The sequence below is a fragment of the Mytilus californianus genome, unplaced genomic scaffold (genome assembly GCF_021869535.1).
Source record: "Mytilus californianus isolate M0D057914Y unplaced genomic scaffold, xbMytCali1.0.p SCAF_1, whole genome shotgun sequence".
NCBI classification, from domain to species: domain Eukaryota; kingdom Metazoa; phylum Mollusca; class Bivalvia; order Mytilida; family Mytilidae; genus Mytilus; species Mytilus californianus.
The window spans coordinates 106247092-106269393 of record NW_026262581.1 but is presented as its reverse complement, the minus strand read 5'-3'; the positions used below and the strand labels follow the sequence as shown (position 1 = coordinate 106269393).

Sequence of the window (22302 nt, the reverse complement as noted above, 5' to 3'; positions counted from 1 at the left end):
ATGCCTGGTGAAGTTGAACCATTTCCAAAAGCTGTTGATAAAGTAAAACGTGGCTGTATCTGATCGCCTTGTTTATTCATATCATTTCATTGTTGCATTGACTGTTGACAAAGTTGAATAATGTCCATGAGGAGTGTACGGATCACATCAAATTAAGTCGAGTATGCGGTTAGAATTATACGTATCTTTATTCATCAAAATTACATTTGGCAGTATATCGTAACAACCGATTCTCTACAATAAAATAAAAATACACATTAACATATATCGTAAGTAAAAATGTAAATCAAAACACTAAAAACATAATACTAAACAAACAATAGGAATCACTTTCTTTCACGATTCATAAATAACTTGTTAAATTAAAAAGTTAATTGAAATACATATTAATTAATAAGTTCTTTTACATTTCTTTATATTTCTTTTTTAAATAAATATTGTTCTTAAAAATGTACATAAATATCTCTTACCGATTATAATCTCTCTGTACAAAATACTGATGTGTCTCCGAATAATAAATAACTTGCAATGAATAAAAACTCTAGACAACGTAACGTACGTCAAAGGCGAAACGTCATAAAACTAAAAAAAACGGGAAATATTACAATTTATACGAGCGCAACGTTACATTTGCGCAAATACTCAAAAATAGTATCTACAAGTATTATAAATAAAATAAATAAATTCAGTAATAATAAATGGAAGAAACCCAACAATTTGGAATAACATTTCAAATCTAACAAGGAGGTTTTCCATGTTTACATTCTGTATCGTTGCGTGCGTAGATGAAGCAGTGGGCGGAAGCTGAATGGTTGCGTGCGCAGATGAGGAAGAAGGCGTAGTTATCTCCTGTTGAACGGTTGGAATTGAGTGAATATTCAACCGCGGATTAACATCGCTATCAGAATTATTCATGTCAACAGAATCAAATCCGGTTGCAGCACTTACGTTTAAAGAATAGCTTCCATCTGAAACAGAATTCCTTTCAGCTGAATTCTCGGAATTATCAATCCCTGCGGAACTATTTTCATTAGATTGATTGTCCAAGTACAATCTTCTCTAGGTTGATTCCCTCCGTAAAATATTCAGTATGCCTTCGGAATATACAAAGTATTGTCAAGAATTTCAATAACGGCCGGGTACCAGTCTAAATCTTCTCAAACTACTGTTTGATAAATGTCCCGTAATCTTAATCCCGATTTTACCGAGGGCAGCCTTTAGTTGAGACGCGGTCCAATTAGAAGGATTTTGGTCGTTTAATGTTTCTGTTTGTACACGACTTGCCGATTTCCTCCTTGTAGCCATTTTGGTTCTACAAGGTCGTGGCAGAAAGTATGTTAAACAATGTTAAAGAAACAGGACACCATGAATTCGTAAAGTCTTAGATCACACAGAATAATGTACAAATATCAATTTATAAGTATTAATATCCAATCAATAATTTAAAATATGAAAATCCAATCAAAACGTAATGAAAATATTTGACGACATAAGTGCATTACTATTGATCTGAAAGCAGCAAAATAGATGACATATATCCCAAACTAAGTTGAAAATGAGGCTAACATGTTCTAGAGGTACAAAAAAGGGGAAACCCTTTTTTATGACTAAAACTGAGATAATCCTTTATATAAACATCAATTATCCAAATAATTGTTAAGTGATACTTAATTTATCAACAAGAATCTAAACTTGAGACGGACAGACTGATGTGTGCATCACTATATACCCTCCTCTTTGAGGCAGGGGTATACACATCTTGTTTAAGGAAGGAACACATAACATACTTTGTAAAAAACCCACTATTATCTCTGAAAAATGGATCATCAAGATGCTGGATTTTTTCGTTGGAAAACATTTTTGTTACATTTTGAGAAAGGTTTTTTAACAAAAAAATCAGCATTCCCATGGGGAACACTGTGCCTTCTGCTTCCCAATCTTTTGAGTTAGACTTCATACAGGATCTTCTAAAGAAAAAATTTAAGAAGCTGGCATTTCCTTAAATTTCAGTTTGTGCTATATATAGATGATGTCCTTTTGCTAAATAATTCAAAAGATTGGCGACTATGCTGACTGCATCTTTCTGTTGTACTTGAAAAATAGGATATCACAGATACATTTAGTTCTGCTTCATATATTGACTTGTATCTAGAAATTGACAATGAGGGGAAGTTGAGAATTAATCTTTACAACAAAAAGAGATGATATTCAATGTTCCCATTGTGAACTTCCCATTTCAATGTAACAACATTAAAGCAACAACTGCATGCAAATGGAGTATAGTTCTCCCAGTTGATACAATATTCTAGGGCTTGCATTTTCTGTCATGATTTCCTTGATAGTAGATTGCTTTTTACAAGGAAATTTTTGCATCAAGAGTTCCAAATGGTAAAGTTGAAGTCATTCCTTCGTAAGTTTTACAGGCATCATCATGGTTTGGTTGATTGCTATTGAATATCTGTGTCTTAGATGACCCAAGGATATGTTCACTAAGGTAATCCTATCCTGTCCTCTTTGTCTTGATTGTGAAATTACTAAATGCGACTTTTCACAGATTTTTACTTGTCATGAGTAACACAATAGGTGCCACAAGTGGAGCAGGAACTATCCTTCTGGAGTACCTTAAAAGCTTATTTCATCCCTAGTTATGTTTCAAAGGTATTTGTGTTGCTTTTGCTTTAGCTTTCAGTATTGTTTTTTGTGTAATTTTATTTTTCAAAGCTTGTGCTGTCTATTCTGGTTACAGTTTTGTTTGTCTGTTGTGCTGGTAAACCTTGCTTTCATTTCAAACTTTCACATTCTTTCAAGTCTAAAAGTAAAATAATTTTAATGTACCAATGGTTTTTGTATTTTGGAATGTCTCCTTAGAAAAGAGACATTTATCAATCAATTTTTGTGAGATGTCTTATCATTGAATATGAATATATTTGAACAAATGAAACAAGTGTGTCCGTAGTGAACAGGAGCTGCTGACCCTTCCTTGGCAGCTGAGTTCTGCCTGCTTTTTGATAGGGTGTGTTTTGCTTAATCTTTAGTTTTCTATGTAATGTTTTGTTTTTTTGCTTATCTTTTCGTTATTTTTCTTTTTTGCCATTGTGTTGTCTGTTTTTATTGGACTTTTTGATTTTTCATTGACCACTTGGGATCTTCTTTCTTTTGTTCACATAAAATGCCAAGATTAAGTCTCGCACATCTTGCTTTTATAGAGACAAGACAAATCTGAAACTGTTATTGTTCTTTCTTCATGTGTGATTTTGTTGTCAAAAGTAGGGTCAGTAATGGGTCATTTTAGCCAAATCTCAAAACCTGATACTTTTTGTATTTTCTTCTGGAAAAGTCGTGATTGGGGTAAAATATCACTATTGTTCTGTGTTTTCTTTTATAGCTTTTAGTCAGAGTGAGTCCTCCTACATCTTAAGATGTTGTTATATACCCAATAGTGACTATTTTGTTCTTGCTGCATTGTATAATAAAATGCTCCGCTGGGCGCAGCTTGATACGACCGCAGAGGTCGAACCCTGAACAGTTGGGGCAAGTATGGACACAACATTCAAGCTTGATACAGCACTGAATTTGGATTGTGATTAAATATTTGACACAGCATAGGTTTCACAGAATGAATGTGGTCTAAGAACTTAAAAAATTTTAATTTACCTATTCAAACCATATCATTATTATTTGCTTTTATATATAAATCAGAAATAACCAATTTAAAATGGAAACTTTTAAAGAAAAAAAAAAAAAGGAAAAAAAATCCCTCCCCCAAATTTTTTGAATCCCCTCATGATTCATCACCCCCAAACTCAATCCCAGCCTTCCCTTTGTGGTATAGTACCTTGCAGTACAATTTCAGAGAGATCCATACACTTGAACACAAGTTATTGTCTGGAAACTAGAAAATGCTTGTTTTAGGCCCCTTTTTGGCCCCAAATTCCTAAACGTTTAGGGCAATTACCCCCAAACTCAAACCCAGCTTTCCCTTTGTGATATGGAACCTTGTAGTACAATTTCATAAAGATCCATACACTTACACACAAGTTATTGTCCTGAAACTAGAAAAATGCTTGTTTTTTGCCCCTTTTTGGCGCCTAATTCCTAAAATTTGGAGGCAATTACCCCCCAAAATCAATCCCAGCCTTCCCTTTGTGGTATGGTACCTTGCAGTACAATTTCAATGAGATCCATACACTTGAACACAAGTTATTGTCTGGAAACTAGAAAAATGCTTATTTTTGGTCCCTTTTTCCTTAACGTTTTAGGCAATTACCCCCAAACTGAATTCCAGCTTTCCCTTTGTGATATGGAACCTTGTAGTACAATTTCATAAAGATCCATACACTTACACACAAGTTGCGGTCGTATAAAAATGAACATATTTTTTAAATCTTAAATTGACTTTCAAGGTTTTCAATTTATCGGTCGAGTTTCCTTAGGAGTTACATGAAGTACATGTTGTTTTTTTATCCATGATCACAAATCATCATCCACCTTTTTCAACCTATGAAGGCAAAATAGGTACTATCACAAATTCCAGCAGCAAAAAAATTTTTCCAATTATTTTTAATACAATCTCTTAGTTCAAACTAGTAAACATTACAAATAAAAATAACAAATAAAGAAGAAGATAACTGTCTTTCAAACTAAATGGCATGTTTGTCCTCTATTGAAAGGTCTAACTGTGGTAAATTGTGGAGGTGGTTCAATACGATCCCTTGCTTGTTTGTATCTTTCTCTGTCCATTTCCCATCTTCTTTCTTCCTGCAAAGAATGCAAAAAATAATTATAAGAATGTGTTCAAGAACATGAAAGTCCTATACTCCCAGCTGAGTTTAGTAAACCAAGCCATGAAATAAATTACTTGACTTAAACTAATGTCTCCCCTTCATTTCTGATCATGTTTTTCTTCCAGCCATCCAATCACTGAACTCTCCAGTATGTTTAATGTGCTGTCATGACCAGCTTTACTTGAATAAGTATACCCAAATTTATGATTGGAGTTTTGTCATCATATTTTAATCACAGTACAATATTAAAATAAGAAAAAGTGGTATGATTGCCAATAAGATGACTCTTCAACAGGGACCAATTGACATCAAACTTTTAAAAATAAGATATCCTTTTTAGCTGTCAATTTTCCATGTAATTAAGTAAGGGAGATAATCATGTAACTAACAACGCTAGTTTTTATCCCAAATTCTGCTAGGGGATTGCAATAACATATACTTTGCCTTAAGAAAACAATTAATTTCTCAACAAAACGTTTTCATAAAAGTTCAGCATGTTTTATATAAGCATGAACCATGTGAGTCGCTTACCGTTGTAGAGTTACACCCCTTTATAACATGGAAAATTGCAATATTTTTCATTTCCACTCCTAACTGAAGTTTGCCTCATGCAAAATTTTAGCAAATTCATACAAAATGCTAAGAACCACAACACGCAGACAGATTCAAATTTGGGCAGTGAGTCATATATCCTTAAAGATTTATGTCCCTTTTAAACTTGGAAAATTGCAAGGCTTAAAACTCTGACACATTTTTTCATTCAACTTCCCAGTAGAACTCAAGTTTACCCGTAACTTGATTTTGAACTTAAACACAAATTTAAATCCAGAATTTTTCAACAACCCTGTGACTTACTGATTTAAAACCGCTAATACATTCTTTAAAATCTTCAAATTCAGCTAGACATTCTTTGCCTGTCTGTACATTTCTCAAGCCAACACGACTGGCACATCTGAAGTAATCCAACTCAATGTCTGCACATTTCTCATTTCTTTGATTATGGTACCACTGTGCAGTTACAGGTGTTAGTGGCGAGTAGAACAATGGTAATCCAAATCCAGCACCTAATCCAGGATAATGATGATCCCAAATCTTCCTAAATCTATTTACACCTCTCCTGAAACTTGGAACTGGTGGTACGTCACGTTTTTGATCTCTCAAATTCTGAAATAATAAATAGTATTAAACATGTTTAAAGCACCGCCAACTAAACTTAATAAGGAGTTTTCACCTGAAATGATATTAAGATTATTTGACCCAACATTGGAATTTTACTTGACAAAAATAACTTCATACCACAGGTGTAATACAAAGCTGTTTCTTTGTGATTCTCATTTTATCAACATCTTAAGTAATAATGGTTGTAAATTTACATACTATATGTATTTTGTCTATGTCAGTTTCAAAAGCTTTAAAAAACTTACCAGGGTTTATAGTCATTAACTTTTTTAACAACTTGCTCTTTGCCTTTGGGCAAGTGACCTTGATATATATTACTTAATTAGAAAACGGTAACCACCTGACCAAATTATGTTCTTGCTTAAGAAATTTTAAACTGCCATTTATGGACATAAAATCAGGTAAATGCAATTAAAAAAGGAATGAAATGTAGCCGATAGTCAAAATTGATGTACCAAGCCATTTGAAATACACCAATTCACCAGTCACCTTTAGAAGAGAAAGCTCAATGAAATATATATATGGTTAAAGACATAACATAACATTTTTGTAGTTTTCTGTGTTTAATAAGTTTGTTTTCTAATTTGCCATGACTAATTTGTCTTTCCTTTACAGTATTTAAACATAATCCAATTATCTGCAATTCACTAAGTCTATTTTACAGGATTCAATAATTCTCCTATCCCCTTTTTTCGTATTATTTTAAATTTTTGTTTCATCAATTTTAGCTATCTGTTTTCTTGTATTCTGCCAAAAAACATAGGGACCCCAGAGTTAGCTGCTGTACTACCTAAATCACAGGCCGGGGCTCAGAAATGTTATTTTACAACATAATGTGCTCTCTTTCCAAAATAAACACTAAGAATATAACAATTTTCCTGGACCTCTGCTTAAAATGGGGTCGATACTTGGATGGGACTCACTCTCATATATTTTTACCCACAGAACTCTTTCCTCTTATATCATGTATAGATATAATTTTATACAAAGTAAAGTAAAAACAAAGACATTAATTACTTAATGAAAATCAACTGTAGCTTGAAAAAAATATGATTCATTATTTAACACATTAATACTTGGTACATCACACAACTATATATTATATATATGCTGGAAACTAGAAATTAACAAACCTCAGTCAGTCCTATGTAAACCTCTCTTACCACATCTGGCATTGTGAACACCTGAAATAATTAACATTTGGAAACTATTTATAACTATTCAGACTGAGTAAAACTTTTAAGTAATACAGTTATTAGTGTGAATCAACGCTCTATCAAATTTTCAGATAAGTGTACAGATTAACAGCTGTATAAATTCAAGACTTAAAATAAGTTACTATCATTCCTTCATTTGTTAATTTTTCTTTAAAAGTTAGCCCTGTCACACTCTTACCTGGTATGATTGACTGGATGATGAAAATTTAGCAAATTGAGAAAATGGACTGATTTCTTCATCAATATACATGTATATTTGCACAGGGCACAAGGTAAAGTTTAACAAGTATATATCCAATGTGAGCAGAGTACAGTGTTGCACATGATAGTGGTGTCTTGAACATTAATATTCTAGAAAGAATAATATATAATAACCTAGTAAAAATATGACATTTTTAATATTTATTCTACTTTTATTGGAATCAGTTATGTTTGCTTATTCGAAATCTTATTCAGTGGCTCTTTTGTATATCTTGTATTGATGATAATTCTTATTGGTTATGGTTGATACCTATTCATAAAAGTTTTTGAAATAATTGGCAAAATTAATGAAATTGGGGGGGAAAAAATTAAAGAATAGCATGAATAGTGCACACCCTGAAATGTCTCACCTGTTTTTTTTATGTTTTAATCATATTTGAATAATAATGATGAGGTCAAGGTCAAATGAACCTGGCAAGAAAGACAGGTTCACCTTACAATCATTCCAAACTCCAAATATGGTTGACCTACTGCTTGTAGTACATTGTATATATGATTAACTGACAAAACCATGAAAACTTAACATTGATCAATGATACATGAAAATGAGCTCAAGGTCAGATGAACCCTGCCAGACGGACATGTATACCTTACAATCTTACACCAAATATAGTTGACTTATTGCAGCTGCCTATTGCTTATAGTATCTGAAAAACTGACAAAACCATAACTGAACATTGACCAATGAACCTTGAAATAAAGGTCAAGGTCAAATGAAACCTGCCAGACAGACATTACACCTTACAATCATTCCATACACCAAATATAGTGACCTATTGCTTTGTTGAGAATAGTACGAAGTAATAACATTACGTTTCCCGTATTTACATTCACATGTTTGTGACATTACTTAGACCTTGTAAATAATATACGCAAAGTACATATACGACTTACTTAGTTTATTCCACACTTTTATGGTGCTGTGACCATTGGATAAGATGGACAACAAGCTAAAAGCTGTCAGAGCCGGTCACAAAAGTGCAGTAAAGAGACTTTTACGGAAAGCGGAAGATGATGATTCAAACTTGGACAATGAAGAAAGTGCTGAACTTTTAGAAACATTAATTCAAAAACAGAAAACTATTAGTGCATTGGACGAAGATATTATGAATTCTTTAAAGGAGGATGACATTGAGGAAGAAATTCTTAATGCAGATGAGTACAAATTTTTTTTGAACACCAAAATACGACATATATACGGAAAACATTCGCAAATAAAGTATGTACTGATGTCCCACATCATGATCACACATTACCTTCTCACACTTTTGAAAACATTAATCAACACAGTTCTGTTCCGTACACAACACAAATGTATCCCGTACAGCAACCTAGCAACCAAAATCACCATTTGCCGAAACTTACACTACCCATGTTTAACTGAGAAATTCTGACTTGGCAAACATTTTGGGACTCTTCCGTCCATTACAATGTAACACTCACAGACGTACAGAAATTTTGTTATTTAAAATCCAAGCTTGTTAAAAGGTGCTGCAAGAACTATTTACGGTTTACTGCTCACAAACTCAAATTACATGGAAGCTATTAAACTTTTATTTATTTAAAGGAGTGCTTCGGACAATCGAATAAGATTACAAATGCTTATATGCAAGCTATGCTAGAACTTAGAGCACCACAAAACAACCTACTCAGTCTACGCGTTTATTAAGACAAGTTAGAGGCATATAAAAGAGGTCTTGAATCGTTAGGCCACTCCCGAGAATTGTATGGTGCCTTACTTATTCCCATAATACTGAACAAGCTTCCGTCAGAAATACGACAACACTTAGCCCGTGAAAACGGTTTATGGATTCAATGCAGCCTACCGCAATGACCGCATCGTTTTTGACAAGCGCTAATAGAAAAGGTGAACCGAGTAAAGTAGATACATTCGATAACCGTGAGAGACAAACACCAAATATTCGCCAAAAACCTTGCACATTCTGCCAGAATTTACATAACCCTGCAAAATGCTCAAATGTTACAGATAACTACAAACGCCTAAGTATCGTCACACAAAAGAAGTTATGTTTTAACTGTTTAGGATTACACCGTTCCGTAGATTGTAAATCGAAATTTCGCTGCCGCCTGGGCCATAAAAAGCACCACACAAGTCATTGCCATGAAAATATATGTACTAATAATAAGCAAAGGTCAGTAAATGCCTTAGTTAATGATAGCAAAAATACATTGATCGCCGCAAGTTTTCATTCGTCTGAAGAAAAATCCCATTCTAACGTACTTCTAAAAACTGCCGTTGCACCAGTTGGGGGAAATGGATATGTTGATACGCACATTTTGTTTGATGAAGGAGCACAGCGTTTTTTTGTTACCGATGAGTTAGCGTCTAAAAATAGACTTAGAAATACTAGGAACAGAAACCATACATTTATCGGCATTGGAAGTACCGACAACAAAGTCCGTCATTTTTCAAGAGCACGCTTATACGTAAGAGTCGATAAATAGAACGAAAATTCCAGTTGGGGTTCTAGTAGTACCGAACATCGCCAGCCCATTAACCAATTACATTGGTAATGGTATACGAGAATTCAAGTACCTGAAAGGATTACGTTTAGCTCATCTGTTTACAGAAGACAACTCTTCTTTTGAAATTTCCTTACTCATCGGAGCTGATTTCTATTGGGATTTCGTAAAGGATACAATATTAAGAGGAAATGGTCCAACTGCCGTAAAGTCAAAACTTGGTTATTTGTTGTCTGGTCCAATTCCGACGTCTAATCGTCAACAGAGTAATGTAGGTATGTACAACATATTGACATCGCACAAACCAGAGGAGTTCAATTTAGAAAGATTTTGGGAATTAGAGTCATTAGGAATAGATAGCAACACGACAGATGTTGAAACAGTAGACTATATTGAAACATATCAAAAGTCAGCAATTGAATTCCGAGAAAACAAGTACATAGCAAAGTTGCCATGGAAACCAGATCACGAACCCTTGCCTACCAACTTCTTCGTTACGAAACGAAGAACTGAAAACGTCATTCGAAAATTAAGTCAAGATCCCGATGATTGCCTTATGAACACACCCCTGATTTTAAACGACCTTACAAAGATTTTGATAAGATTTCGATTGAACCCCGTTGCCATAGTAACTGACATTGAGAAGGCATTTTTACATGTCGGACTCCATGAACAGGACCGTGATGTCACAAGATTTTTATGGTTAAATAACCCTGTTGATCCACAAAGCGATTTAGAGACATATAGGTTCAAGTCTGTACTATTTGGAGCGAAGTGTTCACTGTTTATCTTAAACGCTGTACTGCTAAAACACTTACAGCAAACAGAAAATGAATCTACTAAAATACTCACAAGGGATTAATATGTTGACAACATTTTATCTAGCATTTGCAATGTAAAACAAGCCGTAACTTATTTCAAGAAGCGCGACAATTGATGTTAAATGCAGCATTTAATCTTCGCTCATGGACCTCAAACAACGAAAATGTGAGAAATCTAGCTATCAAGGAGGACGTGTTAGATACCGACAAAGAAGCAAAAATATTGGGAATGCGTTGGAATGTCAAAACGGATGAATTATCTTACGCAAAACGAGTTTTACCGTCTGTATCATCACATATTACAAAACGAGAAATTCTGAAAGAATCTTCAAAGATTTTTGACCCGCTAGGATTTTTAAGCCCAGTTAGTATACGAGCAAAGATTTTGTTGCAAGATTTGTGGAAAGAACGCTATGATTGGGATGAACCCCTACCCGAAAATCTACAGTTACAATGGAAGGATCTGGCAAAAGACATAGGAATCTTTACAAGTATGAAATTGCCTAGACTATACTTTACTGGAAATACAAACTCAAGATCACTACATGTATTTGTCGACGCAAGCATGAAAGCGTATGGAGCTGTAGCATACATGTATCTATCGAAAGGACATAGTGCCGCATTAGTGATGGCAAAAACGTGAGTTGCACCCGTTAAAAAGCTTACATTGCCACAATTAGAATTAATGGCCACCGTAATAGGAGCTCGCTTGACACAACATCTTAAATCTACTTTGGAATGTACAGATGTGACACTTTGGTAGGACAGCCAAATTGTACTTCAATGGCTAAATACGTCAAAACTGTTGAAACACTTCGTATCAAACCAAATTAAAGAGATTAAGGAATTAACAGAAGAATGCAAATGGAAATACTGCCCAACAAATTGTAACCCTGCTGATTTGCTCACTCGTGGTATAACCACAAAACAGTTTATGGAGAGTGTATTATGGAAAACAGGACCGACTTGCCTAATTCAAAATTCAACTAACTTCGAAACGAATATACCTATTAACACAGCTTTACCCGTATTAGCAGACGACAATGAGGAGACATTAGATGAAGAAAGCAACACTGACAAAAATTATGATCTTCATTTTCGAATTGACAAAATTATAAATGCTTATAGGTATGGATATACGAGAAACTTTTGCTTTATATAGTACCTGAGAAATAGACCAACCCACAAAAACTGAATATTGTTCAATGAACCATGAAATAAAGGTCAAGGTTAGATGAAACCTGCCAGTCTGACATGTACACCTTACAATTATTCCATATGCCATATATAGTTGACCTAATACTTATAGTACATTGTATCTGAGATACGACTTGACCACCAAACTTTAACATTGATCACTGATCCATGAAATGAGGTTAAGGTCAAGTGAACCCTGTCTGACAGACATGTAGACGTTGCAAGGAAACCATATATCCAATATAGTTATCCTATTAGTATTATTCATAATAAGTGCCATTCACATGACAAAAAAAAACTGTATAAGTTTTTTTTCAAGCAGGCACTGAACAATGAAAATGAGGTCAAGGACAATGAACATATGACAAATGGCAGGGGCAGATCCAGCCATTTATAAAAGGAGGGGGTTCCTAACCCAGGATAAAGGGGGGGGGGGGGGGGGGGGGGGGTTCCAACTATATGTCCCCATTCAAATGCATTGATCGTCAAAAAAAAGGGGGGTTCCAACCCCCCGAACCCCCCCCCCCCCCCTGGATCCGCCACTTAATGGAAACTTCATAACATAAGGTATCTGCATGCAAGGAACATGTATGAAGCATCCAGATCTTCTACCTTCTGAAATAGAAAGCTTCATACAAATAGTTGGATTTTAATCCCTATTTCTCCCATTCTGGGCAAGACAAAAATCATCATTTGAATGAAATAATTTCTATAAGGAGTTGGTTGACAATGTAATCATGTTCAATTGTTGCACTGAACATTTTTGCTTTTTTAAGTTTCTCTCTATCAGCTATATAGTTTTTGACAAAATGCAAAAATGATCTGGTCATTTTAACTTTTAACTGTTTAAAATTTCTCTCTATCTGTTATAGTTTTCAAGATAAAAACCAAATATGTCAAAATTTGCCAAAAAAATGACATTTCAGGAATATCTCCAAAAGGTGTTGTCTGATTTTTCTGAAAAATCCATAGGATATAGACCTTGACCTATAGGTAATTTTTTGCCCAGACAGTTTTACTCTAATCATTTTAGTTTTTTTAAAATAAAAGCAAAAAACTAAGAAATTTTCTAAAATTTGACATTTCATGGGCAAGTAAATTATTTTTACCTGGTCAGTTTTGCTCTTTCAGCTTTAAATCTAGAGCTATTAACAAAAAACTGCATTTTATCCCTATGTTCTATTTGTAGCAATAGTGGCCATGTTTAATGATGAAGCAAATCCCCAGGGATCTACATTTAATAGCTAAAGAACATTCAGGTAAAGTTTAGTTACATTTGTCTCAGCAAATTCAGAGGATGAGATATTTTCATCAGTTTTCGACGACAGACAGATGTCAAAATCAGAGCTAAATATCACTGTAGTAAGTATCAAGATTTTTATGAGGGAACTGATGTTTGCTCTATAGCTACCCAGGCATGGGGTAATGCAAATTTGTAATTGTAATGCATGGTAATGCATTACATTTTTCCAAGTAATTGCATGTAATGTGTAATGCAGCAATTTGTGCATTACATGTAATTGTAATATAATGCATTACTTTAGCAAAAAGATGTGTAATTTCATGCATTACATGACATTACATGTCATTACTTTTTTCACATACTACATCTTTAACATATTGTTGGAGTTTTAACTAAACCAAATTTAAGATTTCTTGATTAACTAAGAATATATTAATCATTAGAATATATTCTTTATTTCATCTTATTTCATACATTTTCCTGCATAAAAAGATTGATATATGAAAAGCATAGCTGTATTGTTGTCATAAGATCAAAGAATATCTTTGTTTTGCTTAAATAAAAGATAATTAAACTTTGTTATAAAACACTAATTAGTTTGTTTAACAATCAATATTTTCACCATTTAGACAATTGTTCATTAATTAAGGTCTATGTTTATTTTATAATTAGGGAAGTAATTCACAGTAACTAAATATTTCGTTTAAAATTAAAAAAAAAAACAACAAAAAATATATTTATAAAAGTAAAGTCAACATTAAGTTAAAATAATTAAAAATTGTAAAAGTCAAATTAAATAGACTTTTTACATGTATACTTATATTCAATTCATGGAACAGTTACTGCGTATGCTAGAATCTATTGTGACTTCTAGTTGTTTTTCAAAATGTTTAATTTTTCTATTCACTAATAAAATTTTCAAATGTAATGTGTAATTCAAGGCATTACTTTGCAAAAGTAATTGTAATATAATGCATTACTTTGATAAATGCATGTAATTGTAATTGTAATATAATGCATGGTTTGGTCAAAGTAATTGTAATATAATGCATTACATTGCAATGTAATTCGCCCCATGCCTGTAGCTACCACAGTTTGATTAAACAGACGTCATCTTCCTATCATACTTATCTTATGTATGACTCATATATACATTGTTTAATACTGCTGGAAAAAGACCAAAAAAAATGTACTAATAGACACATGCTACTTTTTTTCTTTTTTTGAAAGAAGCTGACTATTACTGTCATGATTGAATGTTCTGTCTACTCATTCTAATGTTGTCATACATAATGCAGGAAAAAGTAAGAATACATCAATACAAAATACAAAATACGCTATGCTAGTTTTAATTTTCAAAAATCTGGCATGAAATGAAATTGTTTTCAGTATTCATGATATTAAACCTTGTCAGAAAAATTGTCATTTTTATACCTCTTTAATTTTTTTTTAATCATTAAAAAATGTTTTCTATTCAATCATTACAATAGATTAAGCAGTTAAGAGTTGATCAATTCAATCAACTGGCTCTACTGATTTGTTTTGTTAACATCATGGCTTTGCAATTTTTTTTATTGAGTTGACAGTTTAAGTCAAGCTTGACCAATCAAATAAACATGTATATTAGCTGTTACGACTGAGGCTTTACAATAGTTGATTGATTTGACATTTGATGTCAATTGTGATCAATTGTTATGATAAAGGCTATGCAACTTTTAGAAATGCGTTGATAATTGATGTTCAATTGAATCTACATTTATAGCATTATGGTTGAGGATTTGAAATTTTTATTGAATTGATTATGTTGACAGTTGCTGTTTAATCCTGAATAAGACAATCTATAGATACTATCAAGGGGTACACAGATTAAAAGCAATTTCCCAAAACACTCCTGAAAACTCCAGAAGAACCCAAGAACCAATAGATATTACCTGAAACCTCTATATTAAATGGCGTAATACTGATTTTATTGACAATAGAGACTATAACTTTGATATATTTCATTTCTATTTAATGAAAGTAAAATTTACGACAACTAAACGTACTAAAAAGAATAGGCACTCATCTCACCAGACTTTCTAAACTTACAATATACCACTCATTTATCTTGTCAAACCTCAGCTATTGTCCTCTCACATGGCACTTCTGCAGTGAACAAAACACAAAGAAAATAGAAAAAATACAAGAAAGAGCACTCAGATTCATTTATGATGACTACAAAAATTCTTACGATACACTCCTTGAACAGTCTAAGCTACCAGCACTAAAAATCAGAAGAATGAGAACCATGGCATAAGAGACTTATAAAATAATTAATAAATCAAGTCCAGAATTCCTACATAATTTAATAAACATTAAAGAAAATTCATATAACTTCAGGTACAAAGGCATAGCGGATATACCACGGCCAAAAACAACAAGGAATGGGGAGAAAAGCTTTAGTTATGAGGCAGCAAGACTCTAGAACTCCTTGCCAAATGAGGCAAGGAGCTTATCAACTTTTGGCCAGTTCAAAAATTTTATCTCCACCAGGTGTTTTTCAGAAAGTTGTACCTGCAGTTCTTGTAAGTAATGTAACTCCTTGCTGCCACATGACTTGATCTTGAAGCCTACTGTTTGTTTTATGTTTTTATTTTTTGTAGTTATTTTTATTTATTTGCTTTGCTTATGCATTACCTGTGCTGTAGCTGCTTGCAGTCTTTTGCTTGTGCTTTATAGTGTTTAATTTTGCATGTGCTACTTGGATACACATATTGTGTGTTACTATGTGCTGATATTTGACATTTGTTTTAATATATATCTTGCTTAGCTTTTATTTTGCATGTGCTATCTATGTATTAACATGATTAATACATGTATGTGCTGTCTGTATGTTTGTGTTGTATATGAATCTGATGTTACTACATGTATGCAGTTCTGCCAACTTTTAATAATGCAAATGCGTGAGATTTGGCCAAAATCGTAAAGATCAAAGAGAAAAAACAATAGATCAAAGGAAAATGCCGCCAAATAAGCATGAAAATGTGTGAGACTTGGCAGCCCTGTGTATGTTTTGTTTATTAATATCAGTCGGTTAAAGAGCTCTTAATAAAGACAGTCTTCACGCTTAACCACAAGTCCTACAGCATTGGCTTGTACAATTGCTTTCTGACTTGTAAAATTCTTCTCTACAAGCCAACAGAATCCAACTAAAATTTTAAAAAAATTGAGCTTCTGCAAGTTCTGGCTTGTGGAATCAAAAGTTAAGCGTGAAGGCTGTAAAGAGCTCTTAAGAGCTCATGTTCCTTGTTATTATGTATATATGAAACCCGACTTTAAATAAAGATTACTTTACTTTACTTTACATTCAGGAATTTGATTTGTGTCTCTTGTATGACATTGACAAATTATATGACAAACGTAATTATTTGAAAGGTAGAAGGTTCAGCATTGATAGTAGAAGAAGGCCCTATATTAATACATTGAGAGTCAACCTTCCTATTGAAAGAAACAACTGACTGAACAGGTGACTGTGCTACCTTAGTCCAAATAATAAGGGGACCTTTGTCCCCTATTACGGTAGAAAAATCAATAAAAGAAAAAAAAAAAAAAAAAATCGGGAAAATTTCCCGAAATTTTCATTCTACTAATGAACTCAAAATCGTTAACTTTTTTTTAACTTTTTTATTTTCAGACTTTTTTATTTTCCCGCATTTGCGCAGAAATCTACTTCCTTTTACCGGTCTCGTTTGCATGAGTCTTTGAGTAAAATATATATTTATCAGTCTAGTAAAATATACAAAAGGAACGCAATACCAATTCCATTTTTAATAATTCATTGAATGGCTTGATATGAAAAAACGTTACCCGATAGCGTTTCTTTGTTAACATCAGAGACATATAATACAATTATATGTCTCTGTTTACATTGAATATGACGTCATAACATAAATAACGTCACAACTAAAATTCCCAACAACAGAACAGAAATCGGAAACGTAAGGGTATTTCCGTTTCTTTTTGAACAGATTTTGAAGTTAAAATATGTTTGAATTAAAAAAAAATAATTCATACAGACTTCGTCCCCTTTCACAGGTAACGCCTGCCTCATATTAAGTACCTTACATATATAAAAAAAACTTAAAATGGTGAATGTTACTGTTGTCACCAGTGTAACCATTCTCCTGTAGCAGTTACAAATTCTGACATGTTGATTTAAGGACACATTTCTGGACATATATGCATATTAATGACGTCTTGAAAGGCTATTTTGCTAGTGGCAATGCTACCTCAGCTGTCTATGTAAACCTTTTAAAAAAAAGTAAAGATTAAATAAATAGAAAAGAGCAAAAATTGTAATTAAATCTAGCTGACAGATTTTTGGGTCTTTGCTTTATACATCAATCTTCACCTTTTGTGATTTTCAGAATATATTTTTTTAGATGTTCTTCAATCCAAAACTGAAATGACCTTGTCCCTGTCGACAGGAAGTTAGTGCAAAGTTCTAATCACACTATACTTTCCGGTTAGTTAAAATTCCGGGAATTAAAAACTGTTCTGTTTGTTGTTTTTTTTTCATTTTCAAGTTAAAAAGACATAATGGCAGCTAAAGAAAAACTTCTCAGTATTGAATATCCAGGATTTGATCAAAGATCAGAAAATTCAGAATCATTCCTAAGTAATTTAATGGACGATGTGGAAAAGAGGGTTGAAAAATTGAGAGAACAAGCTATCGCAATGGAACAAGAAAGAGAAGCAATACTAGCAACCCTCCAAAAAATACAGGACAATGATCTAAACCTCGAAATTTCAACTGGTAAACAACAACTTTTGTATCTATAAGAAGTTGATGTATGGGTGACAAAAAAAAACTCTACTTGGGACCATACATGACATAATATGTAACATGTATTCACCACAAGATAATGACAATAAAAAATGAACATCAGTCATCTTTCAGAATGACAATAAAAAATGAACATCTTTCACATTCACCTCAAGAGAAGTTTACTTTCTATTATAATATCAATTTAAATACTTGTCGCTACAAGGTTTATCTTGAACTTCATGTATATTTGTATATATGAATTCCTCATTCATTTTGCCAGGACAGAAGTATATCGTCACCCGTTTTTCCCAGACACCATCAGATTCTGGAATGCCACAAATGATGAGTTGCACAACCGTTGAATCATTCATTTAGCTTCAATAGATGTTCAACCTTGTTTTTTAATGTTTTTTTTTTAAGAAGCACAGTTTAATTCACTGTACATGCTGTAGATGATTTAAACATACCTGCACATTTGCTGTTCTCACATTGAACATGTACATAAAACAGTACAATAATACTCCCATGAGAGGACTGTACTCTTGAAAGCGAAGAAGAAAAAGAATTGTTGCAATCAATTTTATAGACATGCTAAGGCATATGTCATTATATAATTGAACAAAGTTGAAAAATGTCCCAAGAAAATAAACCACATCTATATTGATCATGTCGATAAAGTTAACAACAAATAACATTTTGTTGGTTGCTGTCTGATAAAGTTGTCAATTGATAGTTACGCCCCCATTAAAACCTGAATGATGATGCTGTGGTTTTGTTTATTTGTTAATTAACAACCATTTAAGGAAGTCATATCAAGCAGTGAGTTAATTCACGAATTGGACATTTCTGCATATCTTGCATACAATTATGCAACTGGATTTTGTTGCAATAAAATTATATGTTAAATTTTATTTGATGACCCTGACTAGAGGAGGGTGTTGCAAGTGCCCCCTGCGCCACAGGTAAACCACTGGTATTGAAAATATTGTCAATGAAACTACTAAAATAACATCCCCAACAGCAACTCTTATGTATACCCCATATGCATATATATATATATATATATATGAATAATCTTGGTAAACTAGGTAAGAAATTGTCCAAAAATATGGAGAAGATACAAAATGGACAATAAAAAAACCACAAGTCATATAAAAAAGGCAAAGACAAATGACAAAAAGATAAACAACAGTCCGGCAATCACTACACAAAAAAAAAAGCTACCAAAAAAGTGAAGGTTGATCATGAGCAACATTTCATGAAATGAATTAGATCAATGATCTAACTTCAAAAATATTTATGACATATCATGGCAATACATGTACAAATGAATGTACTTAAAAAATGTACTGGTTTGACAAAGGGACAAACCCTTTATCACAATCAACAGTCAGGGGTACAACTTCTTCAAGTAATCTTTTATCTTTATATACTTGAAGGTGTAAGAAATATTTACTTGTACTGGTAGAGAAAGTTACCATCAGAAATTCACAGTTTTTCTCAAATAATTTTTAACAGGAACTCTTAGGGGAATTCTTTTAACATATAAATGGTTACCAAAATTTAGGTTTAACACTATAGACTTGAACTTTGATTCCTCTTATAAACAACAAAAAACACGCTACTACTAAATGTATGCTAATATTTGTGAGAAACTTTCATATAGGTACAATGACCAGTGACAGTCACTTTTGACTATTGTCATGTTAAAATGATAGAATTTACACTTAATCAGAACATTAATGATGTATTTTGCTTGCATGTAGCAAGAAGAGAACACGACAATATACTGACCATTAAGTTGGAAAATTTGGAAGGTTCCCTTACTCAGTTACTGTTCAGAATGTGAACTTTCTGTTGCTTGAAATTAAAGTCTTACACTGCATTGAAGAGACATATAGACTTCAATTTTGAAATTTCTTAATCTTTTTTAATTCTTTTGAAAGAAATTGTAAATTCTAAAGCAGTGTTAGGTATAAGTTTGTCTTAAAACAATAAGTTTTCGGAAAATAAGGACGTCATAAAGTGATGACGTCATGTCCCCACACATGTACATTGTGTACCATAAAAAGTAACCAAAGCATTTATTAATTTGGTCTTTTAAGGGACATATCTCCAGGAAACTTGGGAATAAATAGGTAGAGTTATTTTCCAAAGTTTTGGTCAGTTTTCATTTGAATCGCAATTTTATTGTTACTTTCTGTTAAAGAGTATCTGATCTATAGACATTGTGCATTCATAATTTATATGGTTGATGGCTCTGATATTGACCAATGTTAATATACTAAATATACATGTACACTATGATGTTTATTGTTGTAATAATCAAATATGTCAATCAATTGTAACTGATTTTTATGCCCTTTATGGGCCCTGTAATTTGGGAAATAAAAAATAGTCTATTCTATTCTGTTCTATTCTATAGACACCTGTATACATGTACCATTTGATAGATCTTTTTTTAAGTTTTTCCAAGATTAATAACAATTAATAGCTCTCATTAATGTGTCTAAAAGATCACTTGAATTTTATATCCAAAGAGTGTTGTAATTTAGAGACTTTGGCATTATAACCCTATCTATGTGAAATTATTGTTTAATTTAAGAGTTGAAATGTCAGTCCACCATTGTCTGTCCACATGAGAAAATTCTTGATTTGTTGAGGAAAAATTCTGTAACTGACATGGTTGAGAATATTGAAATCAAATATTGACCATTTCAGAAAATATAACCCAATTTTTAAATTAGCTATTTTCATAACTAGGGCTTTAACTGAAAATTTTTATTGTTTTCAATGTTGCATCCCTGACTACTAAGGGAGATAACTCTGCCTTTTTTGTTTACCTTGTAAATGAAATTACTTGTACAAGTATAATACCCTGAAAACTAAAAGGCATATATTTTTTCAAATAAAGTCAGTCAGACTAGAAGAAATGAAACAATTGATCTTGCAAAAGAAGTTAAAGTAACAACAATTATCAACTTACACTATCCCATAGTCTATAAATCAAATATCTTGAGTATTTTTAATTGTAAATTCTACTTCTATAAATCATTTTTTAAATTGAGTAACATTCACAGTGTGCAAAGTAAAGCAATCCTGGATAGCTTCTCAGTGAAAAAATTACCTAGCTATACATCTCACTAGACACTACTTAGAAAATAATTATGATTGTCAGATATTGTGCTGCTGCATTTTATGGCACAGTATAATTTGCTACCTCGTGGGTCATAATATGTTCAATATGTTTCATCTTCATTAAGACAAAGAACACAATCCTTAGGATGAAAATTTGGCTTCACTCAGGAATCTTTTCATTAATTTGAATAAAAGAAGTTGGGCATATACCAATAAGACAGAACCCAATTACACAAAAAAAACAAACAGTCAAAATATAGTTTTCAACAAAAGACGTGTCAATACAATATGCCAAGCTATAAATTGTCAGAGATTGTTAATACTATTGTTTTGTTCGAATAGTACAAAGACCTGTGATATCAGAGTCGTATTGTTCAATACTTTGAATATATATCTTTCATTCAAACTGATATATTTTTCAGACGAAAAGGAAGAAATAGAGGCAAATGCAGAAAGACTTATCTGTAGATGTCTTACAATTGAAGTCAGTATAACAACTCCAAGAAATGACCTTCAGGAAAATGCTCTTCAAAAAATAAATGAAATTTTACAAAATTTAAAAGTACAGATGAAGTCAGGAAAACAGTCAGCCATTGAAACAGCAAAATCCTATTTAAATGCATGTTCAGAAGATGGAGGAACAGTTGTAGATTATAGATTTCAGGGAATTATTTTAGAATGTACTGCTGATGATCAAAAAATGGTTCGCAAAAAATTAAAAGAAATGATCACTCATTATTGTAACTTTCCTGAGAGAAATGGCATTTTGTAATTATTGTTATTTAGTAACTCCATTGTTATACTTTTTCGATTGTTGAAAATAAAATGAAAAAATCCTTTTTATGCTTGCATTATATTATGGAATATTTATAAGGAATTGACATTTCCAGTTTTCTGCCTTAGGTCTATGGTCTTGAGTATCAAGTCAACATGAAAAGAGACTATCATAAGGAAATTGTGACCACAAAGATTGTAGAATTTTTTACATGTTTAGGGAGCTACCATTTGATTTTTATGGGGGGGGCTAGGATAAAAAGTTTTGTCCTGCATTTTTTTTTAGTTGTAATCTCTGTCCTGCCTTTTTATTTTTCACTCTATTCGGTCCTTCCTTTTTTTTTTAAAGTTTATCCTGACTTTTTTTTACCTAAATTGTCATCCTGACTTTTTTTTT

General features: G+C 32.6%; 2 protein-coding genes and 1 long non-coding RNA gene across 3 annotated transcripts; 2 read left to right on the top strand and 1 right to left on the bottom strand.

The window, feature by feature from the left end:
- Positions 1-860: 860 nt before the first annotated feature.
- LOC127729479 (uncharacterized) lies at positions 861-16423 on the top strand. Its single transcript, XR_007994649.1, has 3 exons — positions 861-1063; positions 13133-13202; positions 15566-16423. It is a non-coding gene; the product is annotated as an uncharacterized LOC127729479 (long non-coding RNA).
- Positions 4544-17668, bottom strand: LOC127729366 (uncharacterized). Its single transcript, XM_052237144.1, has 4 exons — positions 17577-17668; positions 7097-7147; positions 5640-5948; positions 4544-4758 (listed from the first exon to the last, which is right to left on the bottom strand). The coding sequence occupies exons 2-4, from the start codon at positions 7136-7138 to the stop codon at positions 4636-4638; spliced, it is 474 nt and encodes a 157-aa protein (XP_052093104.1). The 5' UTR covers positions 7139-7147; positions 17577-17668; the 3' UTR covers positions 4544-4635.
- Positions 17669-17691: 23 nt separating this feature from the next.
- LOC127729341 (uncharacterized) lies at positions 17692-21974 on the top strand. The gene is made up of 2 exons (XM_052237104.1): positions 17692-17981; positions 21554-21974. Exons 1-2 carry the CDS (start codon positions 17765-17767, stop codon positions 21901-21903), a joined length of 567 nt encoding a protein of 188 aa, XP_052093064.1. The 5' UTR covers positions 17692-17764; the 3' UTR covers positions 21904-21974.
- The last annotated feature ends 328 nt before the right edge of the window (positions 21975-22302 follow it).

Excerpts from the sequence above, each read along its gene's own strand:
- LOC127729366 (XM_052237144.1), bottom strand. The coding sequence starts at position 7,138 with ATGCCAGATGTGGTAAGAGAGGTTTACATAGGACTGACTGAG. Across the intron at positions 5,949-7,096 it reads TTTACATAGGACTGACTGAG|AATTTGAGAGATCAAAAACG; the intron begins GTTTGTTAATTT and ends TTATTATTTCAG. Across the intron at positions 4,759-5,639 it reads GTATTAGCGGTTTTAAATCA|GAAGAAAGAAGATGGGAAAT; the intron begins GTAAGTCACAGG and ends CATTCTTTGCAG.
- LOC127729341 (XM_052237104.1), top strand. The coding sequence starts at position 17,765 with ATGGCAGCTAAAGAAAAACTTCTCAGTATTGAATATCCAGGATTTGAT. Across the intron at positions 17,982-21,553 it reads AAACCTCGAAATTTCAACTG|ACGAAAAGGAAGAAATAGAG; the intron begins GTAAACAACAAC and ends TATATTTTTCAG.